The 13050-nt window shown below is 39.2% G+C and overlaps 1 protein-coding gene across 2 annotated transcripts in view; it reads left to right on the forward strand.

Moving 5' to 3' along the window:
• LOC121864994 overlaps window positions 1–13050 on the forward strand; it is a 137272-nt gene that overhangs the window by 48160 nt on the left and 76062 nt on the right. For both annotated transcript variants that reach the window (XM_042364258.1, XM_042364259.1), the window contains exons 15-19: window positions 5578–5835; window positions 6520–6708; window positions 7414–7476; window positions 11335–11421; window positions 12203–12441. In XM_042364258.1, coding sequence (XP_042220192.1) covers window positions 5578–5835; window positions 6520–6708; window positions 7414–7476; window positions 11335–11421; window positions 12203–12441 — 836 coding nt within the window. The remainder of the gene's footprint in view (window positions 1–5577; window positions 5836–6519; window positions 6709–7413; window positions 7477–11334; window positions 11422–12202; window positions 12442–13050) is intronic.

A 13050-nucleotide genomic window follows, 5' to 3' on the forward strand; every position in this document is an offset into this window, starting at 1 on the left:
CAATGTCAATTATATTATCCTAACTTTAGTTTGAGGTATTATTTATTACTTAAAAGGTAAATATTCTGGTTTTCCCACACATCTGGTAGGGAGGGTTGGTGGGGGGTGGGGGGGAGGGAGGGACCGACCGACCATCTGGCACGGTGTGAAGAATATTTTTTTTTTATTAACTGAAGATATTTGTTTTAGCTCATAAAATTCATACAAATTACCGGGCCAGAATATAATTTACATTGCTGGAATTCTTACAATTTGATGATCATTTTGAATATAAACATCATAGATTTTGCATTAGACATACAAATTTTAGATATAATGTTTACTCTGAGTAAATATGTTATCTTTTGTGCAAAATATATGACATTTATATTCAAAATATTCCTGGTCTTACAAGGAATCCAGCAATGTCAATTATATTATCCTAACTTTAATCTGAGGTATTATTTAATACTAAATGTTAAAATCTAATTTTTCACCCAACATTTCTCTTGTAGGGAGGGTTGGGACGGACCGACCATCTGGCGCGGTTGGAAGAGAGGGGGAGGCAAGGTGGGGTACTTTGATTGACAGATAGTGTCGTGAAGAATATTTTTCTTTTTTTATTAACTGAAGATATTTGTTTTAGCTCATAAAATTCATACAAATTACCCGGCCAGAATATAATTTACATTGCTGGAATTCTTACAATTTGATGATCATTTTGAATATAAACATCATAGATTTTGCATTAGACATACAAATTTTAGATATAATGTTTACTCTGAGTAAATATGTTATCTTTTGTGCAAAATATATGACATTTATATTCAAAATATTCCTGGTCTTACAAGGAATCCAGCAATGTCAATTATATTAACCTAACTTTAGTTTGAGGTATTATTTATTAAAATCTAGTGGTTTTCCCCCCAAAATTTCTCAGAGAGGGAAGAGCCAGGGAGTGTAGTGTGAGAAGAGGAGGAGGGAGTTGAGTCCATTATTTGAATGGACAGTAACTTGGCGACTGTATTTCTCTATTTCTCTTAAGTATTAATTGTGTGCATGTACCATCATAAAATTAAGATGTTATTTTTACTAGAACATAGGTATTGTGTCGGAAAAAGTAGAGTTTGGGGGTCGGGCCAGTCTCTATTGGAATTAATCCCATATGTTCTGTTGTTCCATTTACGCGGATTTTACTTAACGCGGCACCCTGTGGGTTCAATTGACCGCGTAAATCGGGGTACTACTGTACAATGGAATAATGTCTAATGTGGTGTCCATGTGTTGTTAATATAAAATATCATGATAGTTCAATTTAAGATGTTCAGTGAATTAATATTAAGTGTTGTAGTCATTTTGGATATTAAAACTTCCCTTCATATGCATATACAGTTAACCCTCACTTTACGCGGTTAATGTAACCCGGAGGGTACCGCGGAAAGTGAGAAACGCGTAAAGTGAATAACATAACATATGGGATTAATTGAAATGGAGTCCGGGCCGATCCCCAAACTCCACTTTTTGACGACACACAACTATGTTGTAGTAAAAATTTTATCTTAACTTTATGATGGTATGAAAAAACAAGTAATATAGAAGAGGTTAGGTTAGGAAAGATAAAGGTTAACATAGGAAAAATAAAGGTAAGGTTAGAAAACTAAAAATTAGGTGTAACACTTACGGTAGTAGAAGAGATGGGTCGGCATACGGGGATGGAGGCTGGTTCCGAGGCAGAAGGCAGATTACTGGCCCTCAGGTGAATCACCATTACTAGGTGAATCACCATCACTGTCACTTACAGTTGTCAGGGCTTCCCTGACAAATCCCTCAAAGTCACCTTCACTGTCACTATCACTGGCTTGGGCTGGCTGTGGTGGGTTGCGGGCGAAGAAATCTGTTATGCTTTGCTGACGGCTGGCATTGATGTTGTCGTGATACACCTTGATGTACGGCTCCATAGCCTGCACCAGCCGGGTATGGAAGACTTCATAGCGGTCATCGTCATTGTCGCGGGAAAGGAAGGACTTCATCTTCTCTGCACACTCCATGGCACCCTTAATATCACTATGACTTAAATTGTGTTCTTCGGAGACTGACGCACCTTCTTCCTCCTCTTCACTGACGTGTTCTTCTTCCAACATCTCGTCGGCAGTCACAGCAGGTTCCATTATCACCTCCAGGATGTCGTCGTTGGTGGTCTCGGAGAAGCCTGGAACTGTAACAGTCTGCGCAGCTTCTCTGGCAAGGTCCACTGCTACTGCAACAGTCTGAACCTCACCAGTCACAGATTGACTCCTCCTCTCACCTGGTATTCCATGCAACACATGTCTCCATGCGTGACGAATTGTAGCAATAGACAGCTGATCCCATGACTCCACCAAGAAGTCCACAGCTTTCTTGATGTTAAATACTCTCCAGAATTGTTTGAAGAGTATTTTTTGCTGTTCTAACTGTTGATCCTCATCTTCTTCGCTCTTGCTATCGGTGGTGGTGTCACTCAGGTTACGCAACTCTTCCCTGGTGTTGGTGTAGTCGTTCAGGAGCTGGAATTTTTTTGTTGAGAATGTAGCTTTCACATTGCAAATCAACTCCTGGTCCATGGGCTGGATTAAAGACGTAGTGTTGGGAGGAAGGAAGACCACTTTTACGTTGGGGTGACGATCTAACAGTAGGGGCGAGTGTCCTGGTGCGTTGTCCAGCAGCAACAAAATATTAAATGGGACATTCTGTCGCTCACAGAATTTCTTTACATCGGGAACAAAACAGTCATCAAACCAGGAGAGGGACAGTGTAGAGAACATCCATGCCTTACGTGCTGTCAGCCAGTGGACATTTAGCTTGGTCATGTCCATGCTCTTGTAGGCGTGCGGCTTGCGGGCTGTGTGGATCACCGATAACTTGAGCTTACAGGTACCGGAGGCATTGGTGGTAAACAGGACGGTGATGCGTTCCTTCTGCATTTTCCGGCCCCGAATCCTGCTGGCATTCTTCACAATGAAGGACTTGGAAGGTAGTTTTTTCCAGAAAAGACCAGATTCGTCCATGTTAAACACCTGGTCGTCACTGTACTGTCCTTCCTCCATAATCTCACGTAAAAACGGAGGAAATTCCCGAGCCGCAGCATGATCAGCACTCGCTTCTTCACCACCAATGTTTATATTGGTGATCTTGTTCCGGATCTTAAACCTCTGTAACCACCCAGAGGAAGCATTAAAGGGTTTGGGCTCTGAAGTTCCCATCTTTCGTGCCACTGCCATGTACAGTTCACGTGCGTAGTCCTTAACAGAGCGCGTGTCGACCGCCATGTTCCGTCGCGCCTGACGCACCAAGTACCTCACAAGTAATTTTTCTGTCTTGAGAAGCACCTGGTTGTGAAAATACTTGATCATAGAAGCACCTGTAGACTTTGTGATCTTCATGTGCTCCTTTATCTTGGCTGAATCCTTCTTTATAGTCCGGATCGTAGATTCGTTCACGCCATGCTGGCACGCCAAATCAACCTGCCTTGTTCCTTTCTCCAACTCTTGGATGATGCTATACTTCACCTCGTAGCTTAAGGAACGTCGTGTCTTCTTTGGTTTAGTGCCGCTGGGTCCAGGTAAGGAAAGGTTTCTCTCTGGGGGTGGTGGTCCGGCGGAAGCCATTTTACGGAACAATGGATGCGCGTTTACACGGAGTGGCCTTGAGGGATGAAACTGCCGCGGCTAGGTCAAGCGTCGTCTTTCCTCCCTCCCTCCCTCCCCCGGGTGGACACATCATAATACTTTAAGCCAATTACAGCTAGCAGCAGAGGGGGGTAGGGATGCATGGCCAATCACAGGTCTGATACGTCATATGACGTCAGTGATAACGCAACAAAGACACACACTGCGCAACCTTACCGCGCCGCTTGCCCAAGCGGAGGGAGGAGGAGGGAGAGGCAGGCAGGCAGGCGGGCGGGTGGTGGGTGGGGCGAATCTAAAAATAGCGTCGCGCCGGACACTCTCCGCGTAATGGGGTTCACGTACCGCGTAATGTGAGCACGTGAGGTTCTGGCAAGGCACCGCGTTAACGTGGAAACGCGGAATGCGGGACCGCGTAAAGTGAGGGTTAACTGTACAAGTAATATCTCTGATAGCCGGAATAAAAATTTTCTCGGAAAATCATTCTTAACCCTTAGGCCCCGGGTTATGTTTTAGAACATCTGACCAGCGCGCCCCGGGTGATGTTCCAGAATGCGCGCCTATTCCCACCACTGTTTAAATGCCCAGTGTGGGTTATCAGGTTCCAGTGTGACTATTTGCCTCTCACACCAAAGTAATATTGATAAAAGTTGTGTAGTTGTATTGTAGGGTAATATTACTGTAAAGCAATGATATGATTATGTTATAAATGTTTTTATTTGTGGAATTATTATTATTTTATGCATTACTTGCTCTACCAAACACAAAGACAGCCAGACAGGCTGGCGACTGACTGCTGATTGTTGCCAAGCACTTTTTTTATGAAAAATTATGCAAATAAAATGTTCTAAATGAATTATTTATAGAAAATATGTATTAAGATCAGTAAGTACATACATTATTGGCCACTTCGGACACAAAGGCGGGCTAAAAATTGCTGCTAAGTGCCGAGGAACCACGAGCGTCAGCTGTCAAACCAACACTGTCTCCTTATCTCTCCCTCTCCTCCCTCCCTCATTGTGGCCAGAGAAGTTTCTCGAGGGTTCAATACAGTATCTAGTTTTTTTTTTACTTATTTTTTATTGTTTTATCATTTTAAAAGGTTACAAATTATTTTTCGAAAATTAGATTTTTCTCAATTTAACCCTGGGTGGGGGGGTACTGCCACCAGCACCCTAACCCGGGGCTTAAGGGTTAAAGCCAAAATTTTACGGAAAAATCCGGCTTTGGGAAAAATTTTCCGAGGAGCATATTTTCTGGAAAATTCTGAGAAAGTTTACCGGTGCCCGGAAAATTCCGGGAATGGGAGAATTTTATCTTGTGTTTGAAAGATGAAAATCAGGGTCATTTTCCGGAAATTCAGAAACAAATTTCCCGTATCCGTAAAATTCCGGGAATGGGGGATTTTTTCAAGCTTGAGAGATGAAATAATGCATCATTTTGGAAAATTCAGGGAAAATTCCAGTACCTAACCAGAAAAATTCCGGGGATGGGGATTTCTTTCTGGGTTCGAGAGATGATGTAATGCACAGATTCTGGAACTTTCGAGAAAATTTTCCCGTTACCCAGAAAATTCCAGGGATGAGGGATTTTTTCTGGCTTTGAGAGAGTCGTTTTGTTACCCGGAAATATCTCATTCCCAGAAGTGCTCTGTGTGTGTGTGTTTGAGGGGGTTGGCGGCTTGAGGTGTTCTTCTCTGCAGTTTTAGGCTTTTTTTCTCCACCACATTCTTTTTATCATTTTCTCAATTTCATGAAGAGTCTGTTTGCCTTCATCCACTGCTTGCATTTGAGCATAGAATACAGGTAATTGAGCCCTATACCAATATTCTCTCTTTTTGTGAAGTGATATTGCTACTGCTTTATAGTTTTAGGTTTCCTGAACTGAAAGTATTCATTATAGTCTGTGCCATTGTAAAACAAACCTCTTTTTACAGATGATGCTCCTGACCTATTACCATGGGATGAGTTAGGAAAGCTTCAAATACAGCCAAGACTCTATCAAATTGTTGAGGTGTGTGAGAAAATTAGTGAAGCACAACCATACCTTATAAGAATGTGCTACACGTCTCCGAAGATCCCACATAGAGTGCTGGTCCACTACCTGGGAGACACAAGGCCATATCTAGTAAAAGAATGTGAAATTGTCATCGATGATTATACTGGAGAACCATCTTATAGGTCCAGAGGAATGCGTGAGTGAACTGAATGTTGTTGTTTTTTTTTTTCATACTTTTTTTTACCAGTATATAAAGAGCTTTTGGTCATAGTTCATTGAAGTCCATAACAGTTTTAAGACTATGTCTCTAAAATGGCAATACAAGTACAGAAACCGGACCAACTATCCAGCAATGAATTACAATGAAGGCCAATCAGCAGTTACAGTACCTAGTTTCCATGGAGATGAAGGCTAGAAAGATGTTTCTTCACACAGGCAGTGGCTAGACATTGAAATTTTAAGATAATAAGTCATCAACTGAAGTGCTAGGTGAGTTAAGTCTATAGATGTTATAGCTCAAGAGACCTTCTCCTGTGAATGGTGCCTGTTGCTTCCACTTTCCCATATTTAAGGGATAATGTTGGTGCACTGAGGGATTTAGGGTAGTTATTTAGTCAAATTAGTGTGAAAGCATAATGTGTGAGTATGCATTAGATAATAATAAAGAGAATGGTGCAATGCAATTTTGTGCTTTTTGAAATAAGTACAGTATTAAACCCTTGATGGAAAGTTGTACAAACTTAGCACCAGTCATAGGCAGGGTGTAGGCTACATGCCTGTCAAACTGGAAACCCATCAGGATTGGTTGAAGCTCATAATACAGTACTAGTTCTAACTAAGAAGTAAAATTCTAATTTTATTAAATATGTTTTTCTTTTAGCAAAAAAGAGCAAGAGACGAGTCTTCCTATCAGCTGACAATTCATTAATAGAAGAAAAATTGTATAAAATTAGCACCAGTCATATGCGAGAGGTGGGATGCATGCCTCTAAAATTGGAAGACCTTGACATTGAGGTTAAAACTGAAGTCCTTCTACAGCAAGACAACCAAGAAGATCTTATTGCTCCAGGTTAGTCAAATTTGACAGCTTAATACTCTGAATAACAAAATAGTGTTGACAAACTTATGGATAAATGTTTGTCAGTTCGTAAATCATAATTCAGAACAATATATAACATCAAGTATTGTTATAGGAGTTATGTCTTTTATTATTTTATACTAAATTATTTAATATCATATTTAGGGCTACTACCACAATATTTGGCTCAGCAACATGATTTTTCCTTAAATAGTTGTACTTATTTGTGGTTTACAAACCCTGAACATCTTGGTATATATAATGACTTGTTCTCCCTTGTGTCATTACCCTCTGATGCTTCAGCAGTTTTGAAAAAAATTATTACTGAACTGTGTCTGATTTACAGATGATAAAATCATAAAGTGATATAGAGAGCTAAAGAGTTTGTTTCTACCCAAATCAGACATACTTGTAGGTCAATGATGTCTTTAATTCACAGGAGATGTGAAGGTGCTTAGGCAGTGGTGTAGAGGTAATGGTAGAGGAAAATGTCATTGTATGTATTGGGAGGTTCCAGACTTGTAAAGAAAATAAGTTTTAAGATTGCACCCCTAATTAATAAGACATTATTAAATTTAATATATTATTACAGAAGATAAACAAATTTTTGTTCACAAGGAAATTTATTAACTCTTTATGAGTGTTAAAAATTGATTTGAGAGTTATATATTTAGATATTTGAATTTACTTTCACAGATAAGCTTGGACTCTACCTGTATGGCCACAGAATGATGAAGAAAAGGATTATTCGTGTCATGGGTAATAGACTTTTCATTTTTAATTAAATTAATATTATTGGTTCAGTATTATTATTATTACACCTTTGAGACATCTTTTCATATTATGAGAACCTGTATAAGCCTTACACAACACTACCTTGATGTGTGGGATTGCATAGATTTTGCCATACCAGGAAAGGACACCAGTAAGCCTGGCCACACTTATATTATGTGACCCTAGTGTACTTTGGTATACCTAGATGTACCTGGCCATTTTGTATCTTCTGTACCCTTGTGCATTTTGTGTGCAGGTACTTCGTTGTACCCTAGTGCTGTAAGTGATATCTCCATTAGCCGGAACAATTGGTGCAGAGCACTTCCAGGAATGAGAGTTTCCGGGTAACAAGACGACTTTCTCAAAGTTGGAGAAAAATCCCTCATCCCCGAAATTTTCTGGGGACCGGAAAAATTTTGTCGGAAGTTCCAGAAATTGCGCATTATATCATCTCTTGAACCCCAAGAGAAATCCCTTATCCCCAGAATTCTTCCAGGTACCGGAATTTTCTTGGAATTTTTCAAAATGATGCATTATTTCATCTCTCAAAGCCTGAAAAAAATAGCCCCTCCCCGAAATTTTCTGAGTACTGTACAGTAAATCCTTGCTTAACATAGGTGTTGCATTACTAAAAATGCAACGTTGCATGAAACAAAGTTATGCGGGTCAATTTTCCCATAGAAATACCCCCCTGTTGATAAAATACAGGAGTTACTGGTATTCAGAAATTTTTTGCCATTTCTATAGAAAATAGTGCATACATACACAACTACAATGGTCCCTCGATTATTGAAATTTTGGTCAACGAATTACCTCCCATAAGGATTTTCAATTCGGTTAATGAACACAACTTCGATTAACGAAATCCTTACGACAGACACGTTTTGTTGTGAGCATCAGCTGATGGGCTAGTCTGCCAATTCAGTAATCTGTTCTATGTTTACAATTGTTTCCAGTGGAGTAAATATCAAAAAAGTTGTGCTCTTTAATATTTGTGCATTTTTTATATTAAAATTATTAGTCATTTTAAAATTTAGTTAACATATTGATAATATATACAGTACAGGGAACTATTTTTTGTGCACCCTTCAGCCGCTTGACTCACCCACCAGGCGTCAGTTTGGCTTTGTTTACAGTGGAGTGAACATCGATTTTGTTGGTGTCTTGAATATTTTTGCATTTTACATTAAAATTATTGGTCATTCTGAAATTTAGTTAACATATTGATAATATATAGGGCAGGCATTGTTGATTTAAATAAAATAATCTTGAATTACACCTAGTAAACTTAAATTTTATTGGTGAAATTACTGCATCAAGCATGGGTCCCCTGAAAGGTGGTTTCACCTCCATCCCCACTTCCTTCTCTTCTCCCTCCTCCTCCACCCCCACTTCTAATTCCCATCATCATCATCAACCAGGAGCCTTCTACATACACACCTCATAAGTAAGTGTACTTTACTGCATTTTTTTTTACTTTGTATGTACTTTTCTGTGACCTGGAACCAATTACCCAATATCCCATTGAAACAATGGATTCGGTTAACGAAATTTTTGGTTAACGAAAGACTCTGTGGAACGAATTGTGTTTGTTAACCGAGGGACCATTACTAAGTTTGTAGTGGTACTCACTGATGGGCAGAGGTGGTAGAGCGAGTGTATGGTAGGTAGTGAGGTAGAGGAGGAGTGTGGCGGGAGGGGAGGAGTGTGGCGGGAGGGGAGGAGTGTGGCAGGAGTGGAGGAGGAGAGCAGGAGCGGAGGAGGGTGGCGAGTCACTGAGACTGCGCTGAGCCGAGAGAGTGTAGTGCAGCCAGACGAGAGAGGATGATGTGCCGTAGAAAGTAGTCCGTGACGACGCAAAACGACTTAGTATCGGATCACTGGGACATTATACGAATTTTTGGTCTCAAAATTTTAGCAACGTACTGTAGTACCGAAACAACGTTAAGCGGGACGATGTTGATTGCAGACTTACTGTACTGGAAAATATTCTCAAAATTGTCCATAAAATATGTCCCTCAGAAAATCATTCCCAAAGACGGAATTTTCCGGAAAATTGCGGCTTTGAAAACAAAAATTCTGAGAAAATTTCAATTCCAGTTATCGGAGATTCGGTTACAGTTAAGAGGGATTCCGGCTAATGGAGATATTACTATACAGTATCCATATTTACCTTTGTGGCCTTACTGTACTAAAGTATTCCTCTGTGTATCCCTGTTTATTTATGTGACTACTGTACTTAGTAGATGTACCATGGTGTAACTAGCTGTATGCTGGTATTCCCATATACAGTATACAGTGACCCCTCGGTTAACGAACTCAATCCGTTCCAGAAGGTCGTTCATTAACCGAAAAGTTCGTTAACCGAAACCATTGTTTCAATGGGTTTTTGGGTAATTGGTTCCAGCTCACCGAAAATTTCCTAAATTCAACAAAAATGGTAGAAAAGTTCACTTACTTTGAGGTGTGTATGTAGAAGGCTCCTGGATGATGATGATGATGATGGGAATTAGAATGGGGGTGGAGGAGAAGGAAGAAGAGAAGGCATTGGGGTGGAAGAGAAGTCACCCCATGGCACCATTTCACCCATAAAATTTTAGTTGTCTTGGTGTATTTCAAGATTATTTTCTTTAAATCAACACTGCACTGCATTAAATATTGTCAATATGTAAAATATATTTCAAAATGACCAATAATTTGCTTGGAAACACAGAAAAAAAGCGTGTAGTTGAAGAGTCTCAAGCAAGATGTTACCTCCAGTGAAAACAGAGAGAGACTAACGCCTGTTTGCTGTGTTAAGAGGCTGGATGCCGCGCATTAAACTAGTCACTTTACCTTCAATAATTGTTAAAATGACTAAAAAATTTAATATTAAACTTTTAAAATTATTGAATAGTATAAACTTCTTGATATTTACTAAAATAGTAAGGAATTTAAGCCCTAGAACCGATTAATGTATTGGCGGACTGATACTAAAGCTGGTTACCCGGTCAGTGCAAGCGAAAACATGTTGAGGTCGGTTCGTAAGAAATTCGTTAACCGAATTTTTGTTCGTTAACCGAATTGGAGATCCTTATGGAAGGCAGTTCGTTAACCGAAATTTCGTTAACCGAGGCGTTCGTTAAACGAGGGGTCACTGTACTTAAGTGTAACCAAATGTACTTTTTTATACCTTGGTATACCTTGTTGTACCAAAGAGTGCACTGGTGTAACTGTGTGATGTTACAATGCCTTGGTGTACTTTGGTACACCTTTGTTGCATTCTTGTAACTTAGTGTACCCTTTTGTACCTATCTGACTCTACATAGGCGTACCCTTGTTTATGTTTCTGGCTTCAGTAAACGACATAAGTTTATGTTGGAGGCAGTGAATACGTAGTGGAATAAGTTGGGAGTAAATAAAAAGACAAACAGGTAATATAATCCTGTAATGTTGCTATAACAAAGAAAAAACAATGTTAGTGAGCTTAATACTTATATTTATTGAATTTTATCAAATGATTTTTTTCTTCCATGAACTTAATGTTGAGGAATCCAAATATGTATAAATATACTGGGTGTTGGCAACCCTACTTGGATTAGTCCCATGTTTGTAGAAATAAGAATAACTCACATGCTCTAGCTATGTCTATTTATTACAATATTTTTTTTTATGGAAGTGTGTAAGGAATGAATTCAAATTTAAGTACTGTATTAACTTTGTGTCTTTATGACAGATTTACAAGCAGGTATAAACTTGTCTTCAGTGTATGTTTTTTACATGGATGCTTATTTGTTGTTGATATTTTAATTCTCAGATTGATAAAGGATTTTATTAATACAGGGGTAATTGGTTCCATTTCAGAAAATTTGGACAGAAGTCGGAAGACCCAACTGCCCATAAAGACCCCTGAGGCCGGGGAGGCATATCTGGTGACAAAACCCTCCAATAGTAAGTTTTTTATTTACTGTACATTCACTAATCAAAGCTTATAATGGTATGTCATTATCTGCCTCTTAACATTTTTTTTTCTGAATTGTAACTAATGTTTTTATGTACTGTTCTGATGAATGTAATAGTACTGTATTACATATTTGGGCAGATTGTTCTTGGTCAAGTTTGTTAATTTTTTTTGTGCCAGCCAGAGAAAACACCCATGTTGACCCTTTCCATCTTCATAAAATAAAAGGAGTTAAATCAATATATATATTTCCTACCTTTGGCCTAGTTGATGCAGGGTGCCTTGTACTATATTGAGGTTTGGGGATTTGAGTCTGACCATAACTCAAAACCTCCTTAAGAGACAACTCCAGACCTCATCTCTTGTTAGCACTTATCATGAAGAGGATAAAAGCTTGAATATGTTTGCTTTTCTTGCCTTAGTTTTAGCTCATCTTAATAAAAAGCAATCAAAAGAAATTTATCAAACTGGGCTTCAAGCATGATGTCACCAGTTGTAATCATGATCTCATAAATAACATATACGGTACTGTATTTCCAGTACTGTACCTGTATAAGATTTTTGCCACGCTGAGGAAAAATAAAACTGCCTCAGTACAGTTACAGGTTTAAAATATTCCAGTACAGGTAGATAAAAAAAATATTTATGAAACAAAAATTAAATCGGAATTATTACAACATCCATCCTAAATATTGTTTTCCTATTATATATCTCAAACATTTCTTATCAATTTTTATTCTTTGTGTAGTAAAAATCACCATGCCATTACAGCCAAGGCACCCATTGACTCCTACAAATGGACACAAAAAGGTTGGCAGCCCATCCCAAGAAAAGACCCTGTGGTACTATGGAAGTGGGGGCTCCTTAGACACAAGAAGCAGACCTGGGCTCCACCTCTTATTAGAATTGACTATACCCACCTCAAAGTCAACACAGATCTCATGCTTGTGCATTATATACCTACAAAGGATAATGAAATGATGCTTGAGATTAGGAGTGCTGTTGTAACTGTAAGCATAATTTTTTTTTATTTGTTACTTCATTTTATTAAATTGTATTATTTACTGAAAATTATTAGTTCTCTTTCATAATTACAGTAAACCCTCACTTTACGCGGTCAATTGAACCTACGGCGGCCCGCGTAAAGCGAGAAACGCGTAAAGTGAACAACATAACATATGGGATTAATTGAAATAGAGACCGGGGCGACCCCCAAACTCCACTTCTTCAGACACAATACCTACGTTGTAGTAAAAATAACTCCGTAACTTATGATGGTATGCACACACAATTAATAATTAAGAGAAATATCAATAATATTAGATTTATTAACACTTACATTACTAGAAAAGATGGCTGGGCACACGGGGATGGGGGGTTGGTTCCGAGGCAGAGGGCAGATTATTGGCCCTCACCTGTATCACTTGTATCAATTGTATCACTATCCACCACAGAGGCTTGCAGGGCCTCTTTGTCAAACCCCTCAAAGTCCATATAAGTCCATATCCTCACTATCATTATCACTATCACTGACTTGGGCTGGCTGTGGTGGGTGGCGGGTGAAGAACTTGGTAATGTTTGATGACTGGGCGACCTTGTGCGCACTCTGCCCGCGCCGC

This window comes from Homarus americanus, unplaced genomic scaffold (assembly GCF_018991925.1).
Source record: "Homarus americanus isolate GMGI-L3 unplaced genomic scaffold, GMGI_Hamer_2.0 scaffold2539, whole genome shotgun sequence".
NCBI lineage: Eukaryota > Metazoa > Arthropoda > Malacostraca > Decapoda > Nephropidae > Homarus > Homarus americanus.